Source organism: Temnothorax longispinosus, chromosome 9, assembly GCF_030848805.1.
Source record: "Temnothorax longispinosus isolate EJ_2023e chromosome 9, Tlon_JGU_v1, whole genome shotgun sequence".
Lineage (NCBI taxonomy): Eukaryota > Metazoa > Arthropoda > Insecta > Hymenoptera > Formicidae > Temnothorax > Temnothorax longispinosus.
Genome location: NC_092366.1, coordinates 19,150,933 through 19,176,831, shown reverse-complemented (window position 1 = coordinate 19,176,831; position 25,899 = coordinate 19,150,933). Strand labels below are relative to the sequence as shown.

Sequence of the window (25,899 nt, the reverse complement as noted above, 5' to 3'; positions counted from 1 at the left end):
CTTATTATAATTTTTATTTAATATTTTTTTTTAATAAATACAAATACAATACAACTGACACGCCGATGTATCTAATCAAATGAACTGTCAGATGACAGCCGCCATGTTATTGATTGCGCGAATCGCCATATTCATTTATTTCATTTACCAACTTCTTTAGAGGAGTGAACCTACTGTTCTTACTTAAGCTGGATTTTCACGAGCCGCTGAAACCGACCGTTCGAGCGACAAAACGGATCACGTGACGACGTTTGTACCATACAAACGATACAAACGTCGTCACGTGATCCGTTTTGTCGCTCGAACGGTCGGTTTCAGCGGCTCGTGAAAATCCAGCTTTATACTGTGGCATGGCACATGGCTTTAGAAAAATTAACCTATTACGAGTAAAAAATTATCTTACCTTCGCAAATTTCATTGTTAATAGATTTATTGATTGCTGCGTAATATAGCATAAAAATTCTTTACTTATTGTGTACCGTTATTTGCAATAATGCCAACATTTATCTAATTTATGTTAACGTTTTACATGAACTGGTTATTTTCTGTATTTTCAACATCTCGCATGTGTCAATTTCAAGAGACAGGTTCTTTTATATATATATATATATTTGACTTTGTTGTTCTTAATTAGAATAAGTAATAAATAAAATATTTATTTGTTTTAGGCCAGCTTATTTATTTTTCACAATGGATGGTGTTGACTTATTTAATGTGTTTCTTGCGACACATAAAGCGCAACTTCAGTCTTACGGTGTCCCACAATTATTTTGGAAAGTTTTATACAACAAGTTAAAAGATCAGATTTATGATGCTGGCCTTGTCTTTCAGTTGACAAAAGTAGAATATGAAAATGGAGAGAAGCATGTTACAGAACCAACATGGAAGCTAATAGTATCTACAGAATGTGGCATTTCCGCACAAGATCCCAATAATATTTATCTTATTGATCATGCATGGACATACGACGTCAGTAATGTTCAACAGAATTTAATTCAAGTACCTGGTCTGCTTGATCGAATGTGCTTTCTCATGGGATTAAACACCGAGGTGGATGAGCAAGAGAAAATCAAGAATGTTACGGACGAAATGTGGCGTTACAATCAATCGTATTCCGTCAACTATGGAGAGATAGAAGATAGAATGCCAGTATGGTATATTATGGATGAGGTTGGTTCAGCGATAAACCATAGCAACGAGCCAAATTTTAGAGCCGTCCCTTTTCTGCATATGACAGAAGGTGTAATTTATACGCTTCTATTTCCTATAAGAGACGTTGCTGCAGGGGATGAAGTCACGAGAGATTTTGTAGAAGGTCAGACGAAGGATCCTAAAAAAAGACGTGCCCTATTGTTGCCTTGGGCCCATAGCACTTTTGAAGATGAAAGTTTTCAACAGAGCGAGCCAGATGCAGATTATTTTTTAGCAGGTCATATTCCTGAAAGTTTGCCAGAGAACCTGGATGCAATCAAAACAGATACTGGTAGAAAATTAAAGGTATTTTCACAGTACAGTTACGTGAATAATTATTTGACAGATCCGGCATTTGAAATCACCGACAACGAAGAAGAGGCGGACATCCTGTGGCTCGTATCTCACTACAAGACGTACAAAGAATTAAATGTTTCCTCGCCTCATGTTTTTATAAATCAATTTCCATATGAGAATGTCTTGACAACAAAGGATCTTTTATCGATTGTATGTAGAAGAAAAGCAACGAACAAATTGTACGATTCAGATACTCTCGAGACTTATCCAACATGGTTACCGACGACGTATAATCTAAGTATGGAATTGGCACAATTTGTCGCTTATTTTACGCAACGGGTAGACAAGAATTTGGATAATTATTGGATTTGCAAACCGTGGAACTTGGCGAGAGGCTTAGATACTCATATCACGAACAATCTCTATCACATTCTGCGACTGCCTTGCACAGGTCCGAAAATCGCGCAGAAGTACATCACGCGGCCAATTTTGTACAACAGACCGGACATGAATCAAGTGAAATTCGATATGAGATACGTTGTGTTGCTCAAATCTGTAAAGCCGCTACGGGCGTACGCTTATGCAAATTTCTTTCTGCGTTTTGCAAATCAACCGTTTGCACTGAACAATTTTGATACGTATATGCAACATTTCACCGTGATGAATTATACCGAGGAGAATCCGCTGTTTCATATGAAATGCGCCGATTTCATTGTAGAATGGGAAAATCAGTATCCTGATTATCCTTGGAAGACTTGTGTCGAGCCGAAGGTTCTTTCCGTTTTACGACAAACTTTCGAAGCTGCAGTCGCGCAGCCGCCGCCAAAAGGAATAGCCGAGAGTCCGCAAAGCAGAGCCGTTTACGCCGCCGACTTGATGTTGGAGTGGAGAGACTGCGAAATGCAGCCCAAGCTGTTGGAAATAAATTTTACGCCCGACTGCCAGCGGGCGTGCGAATATTATCCGGAGTTCTACAATGACATTTTTAAATGTTTGTTCTTGGATATCGACAATTCAGAAGTATTTCATGTATTGGATTCAACCGGAGAATAATATCAGACTGTTTATATAATTTACTTGTAAAGTTGTAACTTATTGTTCCTACTTTATACATATATGTGTGTATATGTGTATATATATATATATATATATATATATATATATATATATATATATATATACATAAGTTGCTATTAAGTTTCTGTTTGCTAGTTGGCTGACTATACATATATAACTAAATTATTCAAAACACGTGATTGTTTGCCTATTTAAATTAATTCATATTCATGAGTTATGAAAATATATACATATAATGTGATCATTGAGCTATTCATATTTCGGATTCATATTCATACCAATGAATTCGTATTTATTTCATAACATCACTTTCGATATTTACACATATTTCTGATTTAGCATCAATTATATTTACATTAATGACTGAATTGCATTACGTAATTAATTACATTTGTGAATTATGTTTCCAGGCAGTTTGCAACTTTACATTATCTTTTATTCATTAAAAATTAATTAGCATGAAGAAACCACGGATTTAATTGCAAGATTAGTGGAATATTCTGGAATATGTATAATTTTAAATTGAAGCGCCACGAATGGATTAGTTGATGGAAAACGTGAGTAGATTGGCGTAGCGATCACGTGGTTTCTTTACAACCCTCTGATCCTCTGCCTCTGGTGGCTGTGGAACAGGGCTGAATGCAATGGGGGGGGGGGGGGGCAGCAACCAGCAACCTAACCTTTCCATTATTGACTTGACTTCACTATCCACTAGTCTACTACTCCACTTTCGTTAGTCTCGTTTCCCTGCGTATCCGAATCGCAGTCATCGCAGAGACTTAAGCTTTGAGCTGGAAATCCATTGGGAATTTTGGAAGGAGAGGAAGAAGAAGAAAAAGAATTGCAGAGACACAGAGAGAGAGAGAGAGTACAGTCTTGACGACAAAACCTATATATTCTTCTACAATTGCAATTAGGAACAATCGTCCGACACATGAGAATCGTTTGCGCCGCGTTAAATTGTAAATATTCGTCAGAAAGCGAGGATTCGTCGAATGTCACTTTTATCAATTTTCCCAACGATGACACGTAAGTGTTATGTCACAATATATTTTCTGATAGGTGAAGGAACATTTTCGCATTCATTCTTAATGCGATGCTTAGTTCGATAAATTATTATTAGTTAGATAATTAAATTCATTTTCTTCATTTTACTGTTGGGCTCAAAGGCTATCTATTTATCTATAGTTATCGCTAACATATAGTACAGCTAGGTATGTGTAATTATCGTACTTTGACTTATGTCACTGGTTTGAATTTTGAATTTGACAATGATTTTTACAGAGCCAAAGTATGGGCGGAATGTTGCGGCAGATCGGATTTAGTCACAAAATCGAATGTGGAATTGCATTTGAATTATTACGTTTGTTCTCACCACGTTGAAGATCGCTGTTACGTGAGCAAAACTGTTCCCATTGTTTTAAAAGAAGGTACTATTCCTACTTTATTTGGGGCCAACTTGACTACCGATGGTGAAAACTTAATAAATATGTTTGATAAAGCACAGCCTTTCCAACAAGTAGGTGATGATGTGCCTCAAACGTATTGCGATATGAATGAAATTGAGATAGACGAGTATCATAATGTATCTGTTAGATTTGCCAATTTATGTCGAATCTGTGGCAAATCCATTCTGGATGGAATAGACATCTTTACAGCCGAGGGCATAGAGCTTAAATTAAAAGAGAGAATAAATTTGCATATGCCTATCACGATTGACATAGACGATTCATTGCCACAGAAAGTATGTACCGATTGCTGTAACAAATTGGAAATTGCACACTCACTAGTCGTTTCATGTCTAAGAACTGATATGCGCTTGAAACAGATTCTAAATATTGAGAGAGAGGTAAGTGTGTTATTCGACCGTAATTATAAAGGTTTTTAAAAGTTATATTCATTTATTTGTGAAAAATGTTTTCCAAGTACATTTGTTGTATAATCGATAAATGTTTTGTTTTGCAGCCGGAATACGAGAATAAGTACAATGCGTTGATTAACGAATGTTCATTAGAGATAGTTAAAGAAATGTATATGGATTTTGATACGCATCCTAATTCATTTACTATAAATAAGATGATGAACTCTGATTCAGAAACAAGTTTGAGAGGATTAAGAAATGGAGAATGTTCTGAAATACAGAATAATAATTTTCAGAGCATTACGAAGAATGTTGTACCATTAGAACTCAGTACTTTAATCCAGACTAGTAGTAGAGGAGTTAATAGTGAAAGTAACGTAACTATCACAGAAGAGATTTCAAAAATTCAACAAGATAAGATCCAGAATGGAAGCCCTAGCGTTTTATGTCGGCAATGCCAAACTTTTTGTGAAACACAAAAAATATTTGAGAATCATAAAATATTTTGTACTAAGGAACAAAATGTCTCTAAACGTGCAGATATGTCTAGAACTGCAGAAAATAAAAGGTCTGGCAGAGACAAGCAGATTAATTGCAAAGTAGAAAATTTCCAGACGTGCAACAAAAGATTCGATGGCAAACAAATTATCAATAATGTTGAAAGCTGTGAATCATTACATTGTACTGTTTGCAACCAAACATTCAAATGTCAGCTGGATTATGATAATCATAAATATCTTCATGGAAATCTTATTGAAGTTAATAAAAGATGCGGTCATTGTAAAAAAGAATATTGTAACAGAAAAGACTTGGTAATTCATATCATGGAATCGCACGAAGGACGATTATCATTTCAGTGCTCTGCATGCGATAAAACATACGAGAAATGGTCTAGTTTAGATATTCACGAAGCTACTCACAGAATAGATAAACCCTATCTTTGCGATCTGTGCGGAAAAAGCTTTAAGCATTCCAATAATTTAAGAGGGCATAAAAGAATTCATTTGGACGAATCTATAAAGAAAAGACACGTGTGTGAGATCTGTGGCAATGCATTTAGATCACGGTATAGTGTGTATATATATAGTTACCGAGGTTTATTCTCCAAATTATTTCAACTAAATTCATTAAAAAAGAATTGTATATTACTTGCGTATTTCTTGTTTGTATAGATTTCATTTGCGGGAACATATGAATCAACACAATGGCAACAGACCTTATTCTTGTGAACAGTGCGGAAAAGCATTTTATAGGAGGATTCAATTGCGACAACACAAATTATTGCATGGCTCTAATAGGCACACATGTCCGATTTGCGATGCAACATTTAATCGTAAAGGAAATATGAACACACACGTGAAACGGCATAATAACGATAATGGAGGATACACATGCAGCGTAGGTATTTTGTAAAAACTTTACGTAAATTATTAAATTTCTTATCTTTATGTCATTGATATTAGCCATATTCTCATTGAAAATTGATTGGGAACGTTATCAATTGCTTCGTACGCTTTATTATAGGTTTGCGCCTACAGATGTAAATCCATGAGTGAATTGAAGATACATAGGAAAAAGCATACCGAGGAGGAAATAGTGGACAGTATTAAGAAGAAATGTACCGACAAGGAGATATGGCGTTGTAACATTTGTAGTAAGATATTCTCGAAACGCGCTATTTTGTTAAATCACGAGCGCGTACATGGAAACGATAAGTTTTATGAATGTGACGAATGTGGCAAGAAATTAGCAAGTAAAAGTTCGCTGATGTATCACAAGAAGTCGATGCATTTGAGAGAGAGGCCACACATGTGTCACTATTGCGGAGATTCGTTTGTTTCGAAAGAGGCACGGCTAATCCACGAAAGGATTCATACTGGTGAACGTCCATACGTTTGCAAGGTATGCAACATGCGGTATAGATGCTCCAGTAATCTCAGCCAGCACATGAGGATCCACACGGGTCTGAAGCCACACAAGTGTCATTTTTGCAACAAAGATTTTACGCGCAAAGGCGCGCTAATCGTGCACGAGAGAATCCACACGGGTGTTAAGCCTTATCCTTGTGAGACCTGTGGTAAAAGTTTCTCACAGAAAAATGACATGTTAAAGCACGCTAAACGCGCAACGGCAGATCGATGCAGTGCCAGTGCAGCCGGTGTAACGAGATCTTTAAACGGGGAAAAAAATATGTTAAAGCATACTGTGGTGCACGAGCAAGATACCTTAGTAATTTCGAATATCAATTCATCGCATATTCTTCAAGTTTATGTCAATACTAGCGCTTCTTCGGAAATTAAATAATTTTCGTAGTATCCATGTGGTAATTATATACGATGAATCGAACATTAAAGTTTCGTACAAGAAGAGCAAATTAAAATCTATCTTGTGCAATTATTATCGAAAAAAGTATATTATGAAAAAATTGTACTATGAAAACGCTTTTCTATAGACGCAATACGTATTTGCTAAATTATTCTTCATTCTAATTATTCTTTCATCTCATATATTACAGTTTTCCGATTAGTAAAAGTTTATACATGCAAAAAATTATCGAACTTCTATGACCGAATACTTGTAAGAATGGAGGCTTAAAGTTATCAGCGAAATGATGATATATATAGAGACATCTTAAGAATATAAATACAAATCAGATCAGACTTGTTATGCTGGTAAAACAATATTTCTGACTAGTTATATGCTATTCTTATTGTAATATTCATTGTTGAAAATGATGTGTCAGTATCTAGCAGCGAAACGAATCTATGTGTTTGCATGCATCAGAAAGAGTCGATTGTAGACGTATCTTCGATATAAAAATATAATAAAGTATAAAGGAATCGTTACCTTTTTTAATCTGGATAGTAACTTCTTATTTAAAGTACAACATCTAAAATTCGCATTTATACTTAAATTCAAATATAAACAATCTATTTTATTATCCTCTATATAATGAGACTAATTGTAAGTAAATATTATATTTAACATAATCTCTAGATGTCCAACAAATTCTCCAAATGTCCGAAAAGCTGACCATGAAGCTCCATAAAAAAGATCATACGTAATTTAAATGATTTGATAGAACCTGATGATAGTATCCCGCAGAAGATTGTACATACAAGATTGATTTCCTAACAAATTGCATCGATGTCTATAATATGAGAAAATGAAGATCGCTTTGCAAATCATGTTTTGAATGTAGTAATGCTTGATCTAGCTTGGCGAGCAATCACCTGAAAGCGCTCGTTTATATCTCGACAGCCTTTCCGCATTGCTGAAAAGTGAGGTGCAGTAAAAGTCATTGGGTATTTATTTAGAATACGGGCCTGAACGCGAATACAGATGAAATTATGTTCAATCAACGCGTTTTTACACGAAGTAAAAGAATCTAAAGAATCTGTATTCGCGTTCAGGCCCGTATTCCAAATAAATACCAGTCATTGTTATTATATAGAATAATACTCTTTATTGTTTTTGATAGTTGTTTTTCATATCGTGCGTTGCAGTTTCTTTTTACTCAACTTTGCCATATCCAATTAATCAACTCCTTGTTTTACTGTCAGTTCTGCTGTTGCTGTTGCTAATATATTTTGGTAGAACAGTACGTGATACAACTCCACGATTTTGAAACAAAGAGAAACGAAGAAAATGGCGACACGCCCGATCACTCGCGAACACACGTGTGCCGTATTATTCGTCGACCGCATATAGGACTAGAGTAATTGCGATTTCTCTCCCGTGTAACATTCGTTGACCGATTATATATATATAATTTTTTTTCTCAATTCCTAAATGATCGAGGAGCACACGTGCTTTTGTGCGCAAGTAAAAACGTGGGCCCGATCGAGTCGCGTGAGTTTTCATCCTGCTGGCGACGACCGATGACCGGTGGTCTTTTCTCAAAGTTTGTCATACGCTCGTTGTAATTTACAATGTTTTTTTTCTCTTTTTTTTTCTTTTCAGACGTAACGGCCTCACAATGCCACGCTCCTCCTACATTATGATCGAGTGATCGGCGCGTGGTCGACGACGATACAGTTACGCATCTCTCGGAATATAAATCTCCGACTCTGTTAAAACGCGCATATCCGGCACGCGCGTTGTGAGCGCACGGCATTAGGGTCGAATCAAGGCGAATGACTTGTAAAGAGTTTGTTCGCGGAAAAAGGCGAAATAATTTTCAGCCATGTCTCCACTCGATCGCTCGGTCAATCTCAGCGCAGACTCGTACTCGCTCGCAAACAGAAGCGCAAGCGAAGCACTAAAGGTGCTGTTGGGGCAGAAGGAACGCTTCCGAACTCTTGTCGTCCCGTCGCTAACGCACTTCCAGATAGCGCTTATTATGTTCGGGATGATCCGAAAGTGCCGTGCGTTTGCTCGACGCGGCCGACGACACCGCCTCGACTCGCGACCGTCCCTTTTCTCTTTCTCATTTATATCCTATATTACTCTCTCGTCTCTTCTTTAAATTAATTATCTCTGTATGTCTCCCCCCATTCTCTCTCTCTCTCTCTGTAACCATCGCTCTACTATTTACAATGTACACATAACGCTGTGCACCCTTCCTGCTCTAATTTCTTACGACGGCGCCGAATTACGCGCGCCCGATCACTTCCCAATCGACGGCTGCTCGTCATTGTCCCTTTCTCGCCTGAAACTTTTGCTCCGCGTTTACAACCTTCTCGGGACGAAGGAACCGAGTCGAGGGGAGAAATCGGTTCGCGCAATGACGGCTCAAGCTCTTGATGTAATACAAAGATAAATGGTTCTCGATCATCATAATTAATTTACGCTGTAATATAAGCGTGATGTTGAAACAAATTACGAGTTTAAAATAAATCGCGTTTACGCTAAGAAAAAAATATGACGTTTTTACCAAGTTATGCACAATCGATAAAAAACGCAACGATCTTTGATTATAAAGTTGATTCGAAAGGACTGCTCAGTGAACACGAGAAAAAGAATGAATTTCGACGAGTATTACTGAATGGTCGCGAGCCGCCATAAACGCGAATAAAAACGAATTTCGTTCGAATGTCGCCACGACGATGAGGAAGAATCAATCACGTGCTCGTCGTCGCCTCATATTATTTACCAAGTTAAATATATACATATATATGCATATAATAATGATAATAATAGTAATAATAATAATCTTATACACATATACACGCACACGCACATGTACACGTATACGCATACATACACTTTTCTTTAATATATAATATATATCTTATTTATATATATAAATTTTTTCTCAATATTAAACTTATTATATCCTCTTTTTCATTTCGCTTAAACATATCTTCGCGCTCGTGCTATTTATACTATTTACAAACGCCTTTATTCGGTATCTCGTTAAAAAAAAGGAAAAGATAGAAAAAGGAGAAAAGAGAAAAGAGAAAGGGAAGAACGGGAAGAAACGCGATAATCGTCAGAGTATCGTGTCGCACACCCTGCTGCCACTTGTATGCACGTCAGCGTGCCGAGAACTCCGCGTTGTCCGGCCTTGCTGTCGCGCTTAACAGTCGTAACTTTCTCCCTTCGGCGGTTTTTAGGCACTTGACGAAATACGCGTGCCCGATCGTGAGCTACGCGTCAGCGTGTGATCGCGCGAAAAAAAAAGAACAAAACTTGACGTCCTGCCGATGCCGGCAACGCTCGCACGTTCTCGCGCTTTCGCTTATGCATGGGAGTTAAGGCGCTGGACCATTTCGCCAGGACGCCCGATAACGTTCATTTGAAAAACGTCTCAAAGATCTCGTGCGCCTCTCGAACGTTTCTGACATTGAGAGAAAACTCGCAGGCAAAAGCAAATTTCAATATTTTCCCTAAGGAGGGATACTTGTTATTACAGATAATTTTGTAAACTGACTCAGAAATCGCGTGTAGTACCGATAAGAACATTATTCTTTTTTTCTTTTATATTTAGATTCTCTTCAATCTTCATCATCCGATCGTTATCCAACTGTTACGTGCGATTCTACGATTGCGAAACGCTGCTGGCGCGGAAGGCGTCATGCGGCGAATGCTTAATTTTTTAGAAATACTCTACAAACTTTTGCGCCTTTCCTCGATTGAGATATATTAATATCAAATTACTTCACTCGACCTTTCTCGAAGCAGAGAAGGAAGGGTTCATTTGTGAAAACGTATGCGATTTGAGACAGGCGCGAGTACGCTGTACGATTCTCCGCATCCGGTAGCTTCGCTCGCGGATTAACAACATCGTGGAAGAACAACGCGGCTGCTCCACCGAAAAACATAATGAGCAAAGTGTTGCTCAAGTATTAAAGCATTATTTACGTTTTATGAAAGATCGGCGATATACAGTAACATATAGCGACAGAATATCAATCGTACTTGAAATTACAGTGAATCATAATTGTGATTAGTTATAATGGCATGTGAGAAAATAAGATTTTCTAGAAAAGGGTGTCAACCCGTTTTCCTGCGGATCAAACGCACATCGAATCCTTCCTTCAGCATACAATAACCGAAGGGTAAATCGGATTAGAAACGAAAAACTCGTCTATCAATTCGCTTCCGCTGTCTCAAAAATTGAGTATTCTCTTAATTTCGGCCTGAATATTACAGAGATTTAGATTTGCGTTTTGTTGTCAGAGTCATATTCCGGCGAATACAAGTTCAGTGAAACGCTAACGGAGGAAAAATAGTTACCAATTACAGCTAGGATATTTTAGAAATCTAATTATAAGACGAACTCTCCCCCTCTCTCTCCCTCCCTCCCCCCCTCTCTCTCTCTATCGGAAAGAAGCTACTTTTCCGCCTAATCACTGTTCTTTCCCTGAGAGATGCGAGCCTTTGCATCTGCTCGGCTTACGATTCATCCGCGTTCACTCGCCGTTACTAATGTTCAACGCCCAACGCATATGCAAAGGACTCGTGTGTGACACTCACGCGCGATCAGACGCACGGATTTGTACGTACGCTCTTTCTTTAAATTCTCCGCAGCTTATTAAAAGTAATATTGCTCGTCGTTTCCGCGGAGAAATCACGCGGTGAAAGGGAGGGGGAGGGAGCATTGTCGTCAGAGAAGAGCGGTTTGGTGAAATGGGACGGAGAAGGTTTGCAGAGAGAAGGGGGGAGATGCGCGTGCGAGAGGTGTGTTGATCGTATGTGTGTTGTAGTACAAAGTAGAAAATGGAACTCGAGGAAGGATCTTTGAAGAACCGAAGATAGTTGACGCGACTCGCAGGGTGGGACGAAGGTGTGAAGGGTCTCTTCTTTCGCGACGATTCGCGTTTATGCTTAAGAGCTTAGACTTAGTAAGTAACGCATATTTTATATGTATATATATGTACAACAAGTACCTAGCATATTTCGCGTATGATTCCGTGTGTACGTATCGCGCGCGCGCGCGCGCGTGTGTGTGTGTGTGTGTCACGTATCATAAAGAGAGAACATCATTATATATAATTACAATTTAAATCAACTTTATATCGCGATAATTCTACGTCATATCCCTTTTTACACACATATGTACGCTGCTTGCTCTCCCTTGTTTTTCGCACGCGCACTCCCATTTACTCACATTCACCCTCGCGTTTAAGTAATCAGTCGAGTCGATAAGTTATTATTATTACTCTCTTTTGTAACGTTAGACTTTCTTAAATCATTTAGCTTTTAAGTATAGCTGCTCTTTAATGGATTCGTGGACGTTGAGGGCGAGATCGCGCACAGATTCACGCGAGAAGATGCGTCCGGGGTCGAGCGGGCTTTTCAATCGACTATAACTCCGAGTGTTTCGCCTTCTTCACGCGCGCGCACGTCGGCCACTCTTTAATTTCATACATTTACGGGAGATCAGTGGCGCGCAGTGGCCACCATGCGATGATCCGAAGGGGAGAACGTTATTCCGATCTCTAAAATGCAGGTACATTTGTCGACGTCGTATATCGAGATACAAGATATTCACATGAAGGCGCCAGCGTCTCGCGTTAATCTCGTTGGTACGCGTTATTTATCTCTTACACACACACACACACACACACACACACACACACACACACACACACACACACAAACGTATGTAATGCACGACGTGGCTTGTTGCACTCCACTTGCAGTTATATTTTCCTTTACAACTTTCATAATTCTCTTTTCGACATTGAAGGAACAAATAGTTCCAAGATCTTTGAAAAATTTCTATCTCGTTATAATTCAATGCGATTTTCATTAAACGGTTGTTTTTTAGTATTTTCTTATTTTATATCTCATTTCTTTCTTCTATTCACGACAATTTTAGTGTATAATAAGTTGTCCAAATCTTTTTCTTTGTCTTGGTAAGATGTTTTAATATTTTTGTAATTGTTTATTTGTGGAAAGCTTGATGGACATTCTGATAAAATAATTAATGCGGAGTTCGTGTTATACCAGTCCACGTCATGCATTTTAGGGTTAATGCGTTGCGATGAAACTTAATAGACTTTGAAAACCTAATGGACTACCTCTGCATGCTTAATTTTTACATTTCAACTTGCGATTAGACTTTGTGATTGAGACAATCATGGCATACACTTCTCCGCTGAGTCGCGGTGGTAAAAAGAATTCTAGATTGTTACTCGCTGAAAAAATAATTAATTACAGAGTGCTATTATGAATCAGTGAGTGTGCGCGTTAAAAAAATCGTGGCGCTTTAAAATTAAAATAATAAATATATATCTGCGCCTACACTTCATGTGTGTGTGTGTGTGTGTGTGTGTGTGTGTGTGTGTGTGTGTGTGTGTGTGTGTGTGTTTATATCCTAAAATGTAAAAAATCAAGGTAGACAAAGATCATTATGAGATACCTCGTGTAATCACTGTATAAGAATAACTCACTTTGTTCTGAGTGCAACGTTCTCAAACAAATGCAGTCATTGGATTAAACGCGTATTCTAATACCTAGCTCAAACATGTCTCGTAATTCTAACGCAATGTTCCAACCTCTCTCTCTCTCTCTCTCTCTCTCTCTCTCTCTCTCTCTCTCTCTCTCTCTCTCTCTCTCTCTCTCTCTCCCTCTCCCTCTCTCCCTCCCCTCTCTCCCTCCCTCCCTCCCTCTCTCTCTCTCTCTCTCTCTCTCTCTCTCTCTCTCTCTCTCTCTCTCATTCATTGTTTTTCCACTTTCTCGCAACGCGTAAATCGAGACCAATTGCACCAACCCGATTCAACCTGTTCAATAATTTGCTTCATAAATCTTCATAAATTACGACTCTATTTAATGCGATAGAGTATAGACGTTTCAGCTCTCGGGTTCTCTGATAGCACATCACTCAATGTATCAGTGATAGACAAAATTATGTACAGTCAAATATTTTCATTTTAAGAGCATTATACATGTATATATAGGATCTGATTGACTTTTTAACAAACTCAGGTTTTTTAATCAATGTCCGCGGCACGCGAGATGAAATTCCCGAACAAGCAGAATCTATGTTGGACCGCGCGACTGGTGGTGCCGAAGGTACTTTGAGATTGAGACGCCGACATCTCCGACTTACATCGTATCACGCTTACGACGACAGGACACGCGTCATAAGGACCCCGAGCGACGAACGCTTCTAGCGGTCCGTAAGAATTCGAAACGTCTTCGGCTTAATGTATGCCCGTGTCTGTTACGTGTTCGTGTGTCCAGAGAATAGAAACCCAAGATGCAGTCGCCCTGTAGCACCGTACGACTTGCGTGCTACGTCTCTTCGTGTAATATAGGCCACGGCATCGTACACATACCCGCGCGCACACACAGTCTGTCTGTATATGCGTACGAGCGCGCGTTTGTGTGTATGAATATGTTGAATTCGCGTGGATGTGTGTCCGTATACATATATATACGTGAGTATCGTCGGTAATTATCATCGATTGTTCCTCCCAGAGACGCGGACCCCGACATCGCATATCGTTCCACGAAAAAAAATCTCTTGGGGACATTATGAACGGAGGCTGCGACTTATGAACAAGAACGGCGAAGGAGCAGAAGCTCCTCAGGCCGGAAGACTTGGATCGCAACGTTCTCGTAGGTTTTTCCAGCCTCGAAGAGGAAGCTTCCTCGTACTCGACGTAACCGATATCATTTTGTCTCTGTCCCCTGTCCGTCTTCTCGAATCTCTATGCGCATTCTCTTGTACATGTTAATCACCTTTCCGAAAATCCACACGTGGATCCTCGAGCTCGTAGGTGCAACTGCAGAAATACTGCCTCGATGCCGTCGATCTTTCTATAAGATTCCATATATCGGATCGTTGTTACGCGCTATTGAAAGGTTAGTGATTATTATCAATAGTCCTCTCTCAAATCTTGGGACAAATTATCGCGAGATACGAGTAAATTGTGCTTGCACCTGCATCTCGAAATTCCACGGGGAAGATGATACACGCGTCTCCGTGATCTTATACGCGGTAGCTCGATACAAAATTTGCCGTTTGAATATTTCTCAGGACACCAGATCATCGCGAGTACCTGTCGACACGCAAACGCTAAAGGCTTTCTTTCCCTTGTCTCAACCCGTCCTCTCTTCTTAACTCGTTCTTAACTAACGTTCGTTAAACCTTCAGAGCGCTCTATTTCGTCTGCACCTGCGGATGCCGCGTGTCATGACGCGTCCGTCCCTCGGGGAGCAGATACGTTGGGAGACACGTTGATTAGTGATAGTAATAATAATAATAATAGTAGTAGTAGTAGTAGGAGTAGTAGTAGTAGTAGAATAGTAGTAGAATAGTAGTAGTAATAGTATACTAGTAAGAGTAGTAATATAGTATTACTAGCGACAGTAGTAGAAGTAACGATAACGATAGTGGGGCAAATAGTCGCGGGAGGGATAGTACGAGAAGTAATGGTAACGATAGGGTCAGTAATGGTAGTGATTACGATGGTAATAGCAATGTGGTAAAAAGAGCGGAGGAAGAACAAAAGTGTCACAGACGGTTGTGTCGATATCGGTGTATACGTCTCTATATGTATCAAGGTTTACATGTGTATTTGACGCGACAATAAATTAACGCGAAATAGAAAGGTAAAGGCTCCTCGAGAGTCGCCGGCCGAATATCGAGCGCTCCGGAAGGTAGGCGAGAAATCCGTATTTACCGCCGCCTCTCGCCCGCGTGCCTTCGCAGAACTCATCACGGGCTGCATCGGCTACCGCCGCGGATTTATTTGCCCTGCGGGGTCAGCGGATAGAAATCGATGAGATGACTCAACGACGTCAAAGTTGGAGGCTATGATCCTACGCACATCAACGACTCGTGCGTACTACTGTTGCTACCAATGTTGCTGACGCCGGCGTTTCCGATAATGTTACTATTGCCGCAGCTGCTACCGCAAGTGCTCCCCGATGACATCAGGAGTGTTTGTTGCTGCTGCTGCTGCTGTTGCTGCTGGTGATGATGTTGATGATGATGATGATGGTGGTGGTGATGATGATGGTGGTGATGATGCTGTTCCTGGGTCGTCGTTGTACTTCTTAGGATGTCGTCTGCCGAAAGAGGCGTCAGCTTCCACCCGGGCATAAAGTCTAGGTCGAGATCAGGCCCAATGTCCACATCCAGTAATTCGTTGTTGTTCAGCGGGTCGAGCGGCGACTGGCTCGATAGAGATAGTACGCTCCCCCAATTGATCGATCGGCTATCGTCACTGTCACCGATGCCGGAATCGACATCGGTTTCTCCCGACGACGTCGGTGACACAGGGAAAGGCGTTAACCTGCCCTGCTCGGGCGGTTGCAGTTGAGCGATCGGCGCCGGTACGACCGGTTCCATAGGTGGTGGACTCCTATCCCTCTCCATCTCACGTTCTAGGTGTCTTAAAGTGTTGCAGATCAGTACCGATCGGTGGAGGCTTGGATCCGGGAATTGACGATACCTGGCAAGTTTGCACATAGAGATGTTGAGCACGGCGAGTCGTCGTTGCCGATAACAGGCTCGACCGCGCCGACACCAGCTGGACTTGGAACCTTCGCAACACCGCTCGTTCGCTCGGTAACTTGAGCCGAGCTCTAGGTAGCTCTTGCCGTTTTCCTCGCGACGTATCGTTGGTGGCTCGTAATGATGAAGGGCGCCCCATTGTGGCTGAGATCTCGATAATTGGCTGTAACCGTTGCTGCCGATAGGACTGATGGCGGTGCGTTGATGGTGATAATAATGTTGCGTATGATGCTGCAACTGGGTCACCGGGGATGAGGCCGACGTCGAAGGTGATGCCGGCGATTGTTGTTGTTGTTGTTGGTGTTGTTGTTGTTGTTGCTGCTGCTGCTGTTGTGATTGCTGCTGCTGTTGTTGCTGCTGCTGCTGCTGTGCCTGTTGTGGCGATTGGGAAGATGGATGATGCTGCGATGGGTGTTGCTGAGATTGCTGTTGCTGCTGAGACTGCGATGAATTTGTCGTCGAGGACTGGCACGGGTTCGTCGCCTGTAGGCAGGGCGAACTTACTTCCATTTCATAATACGACGTTGACGTCTGATTCAGGGATGGTCCGTAACTGTCGTCCATCGCCCACCAGCTACCATCAACGCGTCCAAGCTTTGACGGACTCTCGCCTAAATCCATGTGGAATTCCATACAGCCGACACCACCCTCCAATTTGCGTTTTCCTGCCGTAGCCTGCAGACCCATCATTGCACAACTCTGAAAGCACCCATAAATCGCTAACATTAGCTCCATGTATTTCTTTGCGCACATTCAGCTCTGTCTGTATAAAAGACATAGCTATTTCTAGTTGTAATTCCATCATCTTATATGTTGAGCTGTTACGACTAATTGTAAGTTTGTTAAGAATCAGCGTTATTTTCAAGTTATTCGTCGATGTTGATGCAACAAAGTCGAATGGGCACGTTTTGCGCGACGCTCGAAGGCGAGAGAGTAGGCACGAGAGGACGTGACTCAGACGCTCGGCACTCCGTCCGAGCGATGGAAAAAGTGACGTCACGCGACTCCCTAGCCCTGACTAGAAGAAATCATCAGCGGAACGCGGACGACCGCTCGCTGGCGAGCGGGGCTTGGCCACAAGATTTCTAGCGGCGGTACTTTAGAAACGTTCGCTGACAATCTTGCGACAGAGAAACCTATATGCGGAACAAAGAGAAGCTGTATCTATTTTTTCGACAAATGCTTAATTTTGTAAGCTGTGAGACAGCTTGGTAATGAAAACATTTTTGCTCCAATAAAAGAGGAAGTTTATAAATATAAGTATCGAGTTTAGTTGAATTAAAAAATCTGAATCTTTATAGTTAAACATCATCAAATTTTATTCTATTTATTTAAAAATTGCATGCGTTTTTCGCGAACTGAGAATGAGGTCAGGACATCCCGAGAATTCCGAGATTACAATTTCTCTTGGTCTCGTTGCCAATCGTAGGGTGGGACGAACACTCGCGTGCGTATCTTGGCGTCGCGGACCCTACGAAAGCAGTACCCACGCAGCCGTGGATGATTTACGCGCGTACGAGGTCGCGCGAGTGAAAGTAAGTAAATAATCGTTCCTCCCACCAAACCCTTGCTCACCTCGGGAGACGGAGAGACGCGTTTCTCTGCTGGCGTGAGCGAGAGCGTGAGAAAGAGAGGCCCGGAGTAGGGAGCGTTAGAAGGGAGAGAGGATGGCAATGATGAAAAAGGGGAAGAGAGGGGAATGTATCGCCACGGTGTGCGTGTTCAGGTCAGTTGTGCTCGGAGATGCCGTGAGATGTCACCAGCAACATGTTTGTCGGATGACCGAATCCACGTGGTTTCCACATGACGTTTGATTTTACGAAAGGAGGAAAGAAAAGCGAAAGATATATATATATATATATATATATATATATATATATATGTGTGTGTGTGTATGTATATACAGGGTGTTTCAGAATTGCACGGCACTATTTTAGGGAAATATTTTCTAGGTCAAAATGAACAAAAAGTTTATATATACATTAGTAAGATAGTAAAGAGTAAAGATTATGTTTAACAGTGAAACATTTAAAGTATGTTTTCGAATCAACCACCATTTTGTTAAATGCAGTATTTAGCACGATGTATCCATGTTTCTCTGGCACGTCTTATGGCATCAGTATTATTTCTGATAGTTGCTGCAACTTCCATTATGCGATTTCTTAATTTTTCTTGCGTGCCAATAGATCTATAATAAACTAAAGACTTCATCCAACCCCATAGAAAATAGTCCAACGGCGTTCAACAAACGGCGGCCATTTCGAAAACATACTTAAAATATTTTACTGTTAATCCTAATCTTTACTCATTAATATCTCTTAGAGCCTGAGCAGAATAGCTGACTTATAATTTTAAGACAATGTTTTAGGCCTTAGATCTTTGTTTTTAGTAACACACAATACATTCTTGTGTCTCAAGTCTTACAAATATTGACACTTCGTGCATACGTTTAAGATGACACAAGACAGTATTGTGCGACACTAAAAACAAAGATTTAAAACATAAAACATTGTCTTAAAATTATAAATCAGCTATTCTGCTCAGGCCCTTGCTAATAAATAAGTTTGAGACATATGTTTATATAAACTTTTTTGTTCATTTCGACCTAGAAAATATTTCCCTTAAAATATGTCGTGCAATTCCGAAACACACTGCGCACGCGCGCGCGCACACACACGCGCACACACACACACACACACACACACACACACACACACACACACACACACACACACACACACACAAAGAGAAAAAAGGCATTGGGATTGCTACTTTGGGCCGACGAAAAAGTGACGCCGACAGTCGTCAGGTCGACCTAAAAGGGTAACGACGATACTTTGGCCCCCTGAATACACAGACGTATGAAATTTATTATTAAAATAAAGGAAGATGCGAACCCCTTCCTCACAATCACGCGATTAATCTCATTACCGAAGTCGATTATCGTCTCTTTGACTTCCGTCGCTCGACTCGATTATAGAACGAATTGCCACTTACCAAACTTTGATAATTCGCACAACTTTCATAAATTCGCGTTAGAAATAGTTGTGCGAATACTATTCTTATCCCGAATGTTTGCAACTTACGGCTTATCAAATTTAAAGTCTCTCCTTCTCTCTCTTACTCCCTCCCTCCCCCCACTCTCTCTCTCTCTCTCTCTCTCTCTCTCTCTCTCTCTCTCTCTCTCAAGAAAAAACGAGCGTCTTTCATTTTATGAAAGTCGACAACTGCGAAATAAAATTATTCTAGCACCTTGACAGTCGAGTCTTCGGCTTGATACTCGTGCGCTCCTTTAGTTCCGAAAAATTGAAAGATGTCGACGAATAAGCAAAAATTTTTTAAAGCGGCCGCAAGGCGTTCGTCGTACCACTATGCTGAGCCAGCGAAATATTAAAAGAATTTTATTAATATTTTTACATGTACGTGTATCCGCCCATTCACAATGAAACGAAGTCGCGCGCTTGAAACATTTTGTAAGCGAATTTCATACGCGAACGGGGCGATCTAATGGCTCGGAGAGAACAAACGTCACCGCGTTTCCATCGAACTCGGTGTCCGCGCGTCATTACCAACACCGCGCCGCCTCAAGCTGCGCTGATAGCGCGGCTCCGCTACAGCGGTAGTGAATGATGTGATGATCGAGCTTGTGGTGAACGACGGACCGGAGGCTTGTAGGCAAAGCCAATACGACACGCGAACGTACGTTTCTGTTATCGCTATACTCTTTCTCCACACACACACACTCATATATATATATATGAGATCCCGCGTGATTCTGTTACATCATCCCATAGATCAACAAGAAGTTCTAAATTCGATCAAGTCGGAAAAAGTCGATAAATCGTAATTTGTTCATGGTTTGAACTTATTTATCGCGTAATTACGAGATATGTCGCGTGTGTGCCGACACTATTCAGCTTCTCGCAACCGAAGCAACATGGATTTGTATGTAATTTTATACTCGACTGAGAGTGACCCAGTTTGTCTTATCGGTCAAGACGGCAGACTTGGGCGGACTTTAGTTCGAAATGCGTTTTCTACTTGCCACGCGTAACTACGTCTCTGGGCTGACTCGAGTGTCTCTAGCGGCAACGACTCGCTCTTGTGACCGTGTACATCCGCCGCAGCCGGCCGTAGCGGCCTACTTGGAATATGACTCGCTCGCGGAGATTCTCCTTCCAACGCGACGTGGTCAACCGGCCAGCTCAGAGATCGGAGCTCGGAGCTCGGAGCTCTGAGGAACGTTCGTGGAATCATCGCGGAGGATCGAAACGACGCGACGGATCTAATCTCGCCTTCTAACACCGAGAGAATGACGCCACCTCTTTTCTCAGCAACTTTTCTTTCTTTTTCCAAGCTAAAAGCGACATTCGCTACAACAGCTCACTTTGCGAGTGTTTTGAGTGGGAATCTAAAGCCGTTTTGAGCGAATCTGAAACGAGTGAATGAAATTAATTCAATCGTTCAAAAAATTTAAGATATGATCGTCAGAAACAAAAAGATAAGAGATAAGAAAGAGTGAAGACAGTGAGGCGATATATCCCGAAAAGAAACGCCTTATCACGATCATAATCTTCGGCAAGTGAGGAAGTATTAAAATACCTACTTGAAAAAAATAAAAAGCTCGTTACTATTTTATACGTAAAGTGATATTCTCATAACTCACTCTCGTCGTGGCAATTTGCGTGTTTTAAAGAAATACTTTCCATCCACGCAAGACGCAACCGAGTGAGTCCTTTCGACATATCCCGCATTCTCGCTCGCTCACTCGCTCACATCGCCCGAAGTTTGCTTTGTTGTTCCTCCGCCCGACAGCGACGTGCTCTGGCTGTTTGAGCCGCCTCGCAATTTCTCCGTGCAGCGTCGCCGCCGTCGAGTCCCCTTTCGAAAATAACACACGGCCGGTTGACGTCATGCTGTCATGATCACCGTGGCGCGCCAATGCAACGTTGCTCCGACGCCGACGTCGTGTGTTGCGCGGCGCAGAAAATTCAACTCGCGCGCGCGCATACACGCACACATGTGCGTAGCATTACTCACGTACACACATGCGCGCGCGTGCTCATGCTCGTTTCATAGTGCGCGCATCACCGCGCCGATATCAACAGCGAATCATGTGAGACACACACACACACACACACACACACAGGCATCCCATATACAACGACCACTTTTATCTACCGACGACTGGTCTCTCGGCCGACTCAGCCTTCGAAGCGCGTTTGCTAGCAGAGCCGGTAAAAGACTGGCGTTAATGAATTTAAAAGTATAAATATAAAGCCAATATAGACCCAACTTTTTTAAGCATCACGCTCTTGAAATGATTGGATAACATAATATAACGTATACCCCCTCCCCTTCCCTCACACACACACACACACACACACACACACACACACACACACTAGAAAAATGAAGAAAAATAGAGGAAGATCAGATCAAATCTTTGGTTCTGATACTTTCAAAGTATCGATATTTTAATATTGTTTATACATTTATTTTATTATGAAATCTAAGATTAATAAATTTAATAAGCCTGAAATATGTTCTGATATATTACTAATGAATTAAGCGGTGGATAAAGTGATATCGAATATATGTCGAAAAATGATGCTATTTAATTGGAATCAGTTTAGAGAGTATGTAACTACTAATAAAAAATCGATTAGAACTTTTATTACGTACAGTAATATGTACATGCATAAATTACATGCATAATTCTACTCGATGCTCTTAAAAGTGGTTTGCTCACAAGTCCGACTTTGACTCAAGCGACGTTTCTCTTTCTTGGACATCATTCAAATAAATATTATTCATGCTTAATCGAAGCTTGAGTGATTACATGTCTTTTTCTAGATTTCTGTATTGCGTTTTCAAACATCCGTTAACATAACATCTCTTTCCGTATATAATAGTCGGTACGTTAGTAACACACGCACTAAATTACTTGTTTAAAGTTGATAATCTTTGAAGATAATGCATTCTTCCTAACGAAATATATAAACAAATATACGCCATGACTTGAAGGTATTTCCATTTTTTAGCCAAGATATATAGCGAACGCTGCCGTGCAAAATTCCGGTAAATATCTATAGTCGCTAGATGAGCAGCATACATCGGCGGATGATTAACGTTCACCAAGTTTAAGCGCCGCAATTTCCAACGTCGGCACTGTCGCGCAAGTTGCTAGATAGCTTCGACTCGGCGCGGCCGTACCGAGTTAAGTCGAGCCGAATCGAGTCGAGTCGAGGCAAACATTACCTCATCGCCCGGCAGAGCCGGATCCACCGTGAACCTTCTCCACTTAGGATTTTACTAGCCGCGCGCCGTTACTATCTTGCGCCACTGCCGTGCGCGCGTCATGCTCACAAAAACGCTCCTTTCTCAGCCAACCAACGGATGGACCCGCACCGCGAGAACAGCGCGCATATACATACATACATACATACATACATACATACATACACGGAGATGTAGATGGGGGTATCGGAAATACTTGTACAAATTTTAAGGGTGAGTTCTCCACATAAACAAGAAAAGGTCTTATAAACATATATCCGGAAATGCTTCGTTTATCGTTGATCAAACATAAATAACGATAGAGGACAGAGCCGCAACAAGGTGTTCGCGTTAAATTATTTTTATTTTTAATAGATATTGTCCAACACTATTAAAAATAAAAATAATTTAACGAATTCGTCGCGAGATTCCTTTACTTGTAACGCATCACCCACATTGGTTCGAACCGACGAATTCTTTTGGAGATGATCTTCACTTGTGTACCTTCCAATGATTTATGTGGTTATCCAAATACCGCGACGCATCTCGGGTTACCACATACCCCCTCGTCTCGAATTTGGATCGCGATAAAACTTGGTCAAGCCAGGTTTTATTTCCTATGTTTCCGTTATTCTTCTCTCGCTCGCTTAACGCCTGTTGCTTGCTCGTGGCGAATCCCGGTCGTTTTATTACTCAACGTCAAAGTTGCCGCGCGAAATCTGTGATTTCCTTTATACTTTATACTTAAATATTGATATCGAAGTGAGTTATGTGCAGTAGGTCGACCTCGTGAAAAACTGTGTGTGACGCGCGAGTATCCTTGCGACTATTCGTGACACCGCCACCGGGGGCCTTTAATATCGTTCAGCAATGAAAGTTGAAGAAGGCGTTTTATCCAACGCACGCGTCGGAATGCGCGGGTGTTGTATAAAATAGCGGTCGCGATCGGATGAGAGAGCCGACCTATATCACGCAAATTGTATAAAAGAACCAAATAGCAATGATACATTGCGAAATGACCGTCACGTTTTAATCGTGGGAGCGAGACCCTTATGTAGCTTCGTATTAACCCCTGCCGTCTGCCGATAGACTCATCGTCAGAGTTACGAGGTTTAGAAACGAGATGCAAGTAGCAAGGATTTCACAAATGGAAAAGGAGCGTCGGGGCGTGATGTTTCTCTCAACTTTGATTTACAGCTGGTTAAGAACCGCGTATTATCGCCACATACAACTAATCCCCTCCATCAGTGTATTTCCTTTTCTTGTCCCTCTCTCTCTCCCTTATTATCCTATCTGTACGTTGCCTCACCCTTGTTCTCTCCAATCACCTAACCCCTAACCCTCTTTCGCATCGGTCACCCTATCTGTTTCTCCTTCCGCGTCTTGTGCCTCCTCGTCCTTTCCCTCGCCCTCGCACTTGCTTCTTTCCCTAACCATCTTACCTTTAACCGTCCATCCATTTCTCCTGCCCCCTTTTCCCGCATTATTCTCTACGTTTTGCTCTAGTCTCTCTCTCTCGCTTGCGCGCGCGCGCACCTCCTTTCCCGTCACCCCAGGTCCCTCTTGTTCCCGTTCCCGTTTTCGTTGTCGATTCAACAAGTGCTCGGTCACGCTTCGCAAATATCGCACGTAAGAGGAGGAGACGCCGGAGATTACGGCCGCATCCGTAGTCGGGCGCGCGCCCCATTCGCCGAGTTTCGCCGAAATTTTCAAGTACATATCCGGAACGTATCCCTCGTGTAAGGTATTCGAGAGACAACGACCAAGTTTTCCCGATCAACGAAATTATTAACCCGCGTTATGCGTATCCCCTCGTTTTCTCACAAGTTTATCTCCCTTCCAACACATTTTCACGACACGTAGAGCAATGTGCATGGAGATCTACTCACTTTGAATAGACTTTCTCGTAATAATTTAAAACTTGCGAATCGTTTCAACAATTCGCATGAGCAATTATTCGCGCGGCATAATCTATCAGAGCGTGGAACAAAATAAAAGTGTCAGAGTTTTACACACACACGCACACACATATATATAAAACTCTGCGTTCGATAATAGGCAAAGTATAATTATTAGACTTTAATCAACGTTAATTATCATTATTATCTCTGTGACTTTATTACTTTTATACTTTGCGATTAGTTTTTAAGATATATTAATTATATACAAATTTAGTTTCTTTATTATGAAAAGTTGAAAAATTATACCGTAAAATGTAATAACTTAGAAATGTGAATTAAGTAAGTACTAGTTGACAAATATAAAATACCTATATTTTCCATGTTGCTGTCTGATTTAGATTGACAATGAATGATGCTGATTAAAATTATTTTGATAAAAAATTTCGCAATCGTCTAGAAAGAGTGTTACATGTAATCTCCTACGTATCTATTTTCTCTCTTTCTCTCCAATTTTTTTCGTCCTGATACAGAAACCTATTCGTATCCTGACATTTCCCTTTCGTCACAGCACGTGTGTGCGCGCGCGCACGCGCGCGACTGGATCGAACGACTCGATTTGACAAATGTCCTCGGGGACACGACCGGCGGTTCTCGAGTTTTACGTGAACCGGGGCCAAGGTCGAAACACTATCGTTCTACCAGATCGTCACGTTAGCGGCGCAAAATTTAACCCGCGACATATCTAAATCTCTATGTATGTATATACGTACGATGAAATCATTTATCGTATGAAACAGTCGGGGATAAAAAATAAAAATCTTTTTGCGTATGTATCGCAAGATAGGTGACGTCGAAAAGGTGGAGTTCTTGGCGCACGAAGGCACCCGAGAAATTCGTCGCTATTCTGGAGGCTGATCCAAACGACGACAAGTTTAGCGGAGTAAAGTCCGCGGCAGATTAGCCACGCGCTATCGCAACAAGCGCGCGTGGATAAGATTGTGCCACGCCGCGCCGCGGTCGACCGGCTTCAGGCTTCAAGGACTCCGCTTGTTCAAGGCGGTTAAGACGTCAAGACGAAATTTCTCGACGAGACTCCCGTTGCTGAACACGCGACCTGTTTCGCACAGCAGCGGTCATTAAGCCGCGATAAAATAAGTATTTAATAATAAACAATAATTTAATTACCATAAAATATTTTGTATAAGAAAAGCAGTCTATATGTATATACATAAATCGCCCCGTTATGTTTCGTTTAGAAATGCACACTTGATTTGTATTAGGAAATATTATTTATCACATGATGGTTCTATCGGATCATCGTCGTAGATTGCTTTTTCAAAAACTACTTTTTCATTAAGCATCTACACATTAATATT

The 25,899-nt window shown here is 41.2% G+C and overlaps 3 protein-coding genes and 1 long non-coding RNA gene across 10 annotated transcripts in view; 3 read left to right on the top strand and 1 right to left on the bottom strand.

Annotated features, from left to right (window-relative positions):
* The first annotated feature begins 329 nt into the window (after positions 1–329).
* Positions 330–2,564, top strand: Ttll12 (Tubulin tyrosine ligase-like 12). 3 transcript variants are annotated; one of them, XM_071787323.1, is made up of 3 exons: positions 330–537; positions 669–1,429; positions 1,538–2,564. In XM_071787323.1, exons 1-3 carry the CDS (start codon positions 515–517, stop codon positions 2,539–2,541), a joined length of 1,788 nt encoding a protein of 595 aa, XP_071643424.1. In that variant the 5' UTR covers positions 330–514; the 3' UTR covers positions 2,542–2,564. The 3 variants fall into 3 exon arrangements, with proteins under 3 accessions (XP_071643424.1, XP_071643422.1, XP_071643423.1); XM_071787321.1 differs by having other exon boundaries at positions 331–537; positions 669–2,564; XM_071787322.1 differs by having other exon boundaries at positions 332–587; positions 669–2,564.
* A 652-nt stretch (positions 2,565–3,216) lies between these two features.
* Positions 3,217–7,288, top strand: LOC139818576 (uncharacterized). Its single transcript, XM_071787320.1, is given in 7 exon segments — positions 3,217–3,594; positions 3,850–4,414; positions 4,531–5,492; positions 5,599–5,824; positions 5,951–6,547; positions 6,550–6,606; positions 6,608–7,288. Coding segments are annotated over 7 exon segments (2,625 nt in total). The 5' UTR covers positions 3,217–3,499; the 3' UTR covers positions 6,731–7,288.
* A 6,203-nt stretch (positions 7,289–13,491) lies between these two features.
* The window catches only part of Tara (SERTA domain-containing protein 2 taranis), a 91,362-nt gene continuing 78,954 nt past the window's right edge, over positions 13,492–25,899 (bottom strand). For 3 of the 5 annotated variants that reach the window (XM_071788310.1, XM_071788307.1, XM_071788306.1), the window contains one exon: positions 13,492–17,042. In XM_071788310.1, coding sequence (XP_071644411.1) covers positions 15,639–17,033 — 1,395 coding nt within the window. In that variant the 5' untranslated portion in view covers positions 17,034–17,042 and the 3' untranslated portion in view covers positions 13,492–15,638. Of the gene's footprint in view, positions 17,043–17,918; positions 18,079–21,009; positions 21,156–25,899 lie in introns of those variants that run through there. The other 2 variants (XM_071788308.1, XM_071788311.1) reach the window with 2 other exon arrangements.
* LOC139819123 (uncharacterized) overlaps positions 19,553–25,899 on the top strand; it is a 40,847-nt gene continuing 34,500 nt past the window's right edge. Inside the window, exon 1 of the long non-coding RNA XR_011733610.1 lies at positions 19,553–20,042. This is a non-coding gene — a long non-coding RNA (uncharacterized lncRNA). The remainder of the gene's footprint in view (positions 20,043–25,899) is intronic.

What these genes read in the sequence shown, in the direction of transcription:
- Ttll12 (XM_071787321.1), top strand. Translation starts at nt 515, where the DNA reads ATGTTAACGTTTTACATGAACTG. An exon ending in TTAACGTTTTACATGAACTG is followed by an intron (nt 538 to 668) that starts GTTATTTTCTGT and finishes TATTTGTTTTAG; the next exon opens with GCCAGCTTATTTATTTTTCA.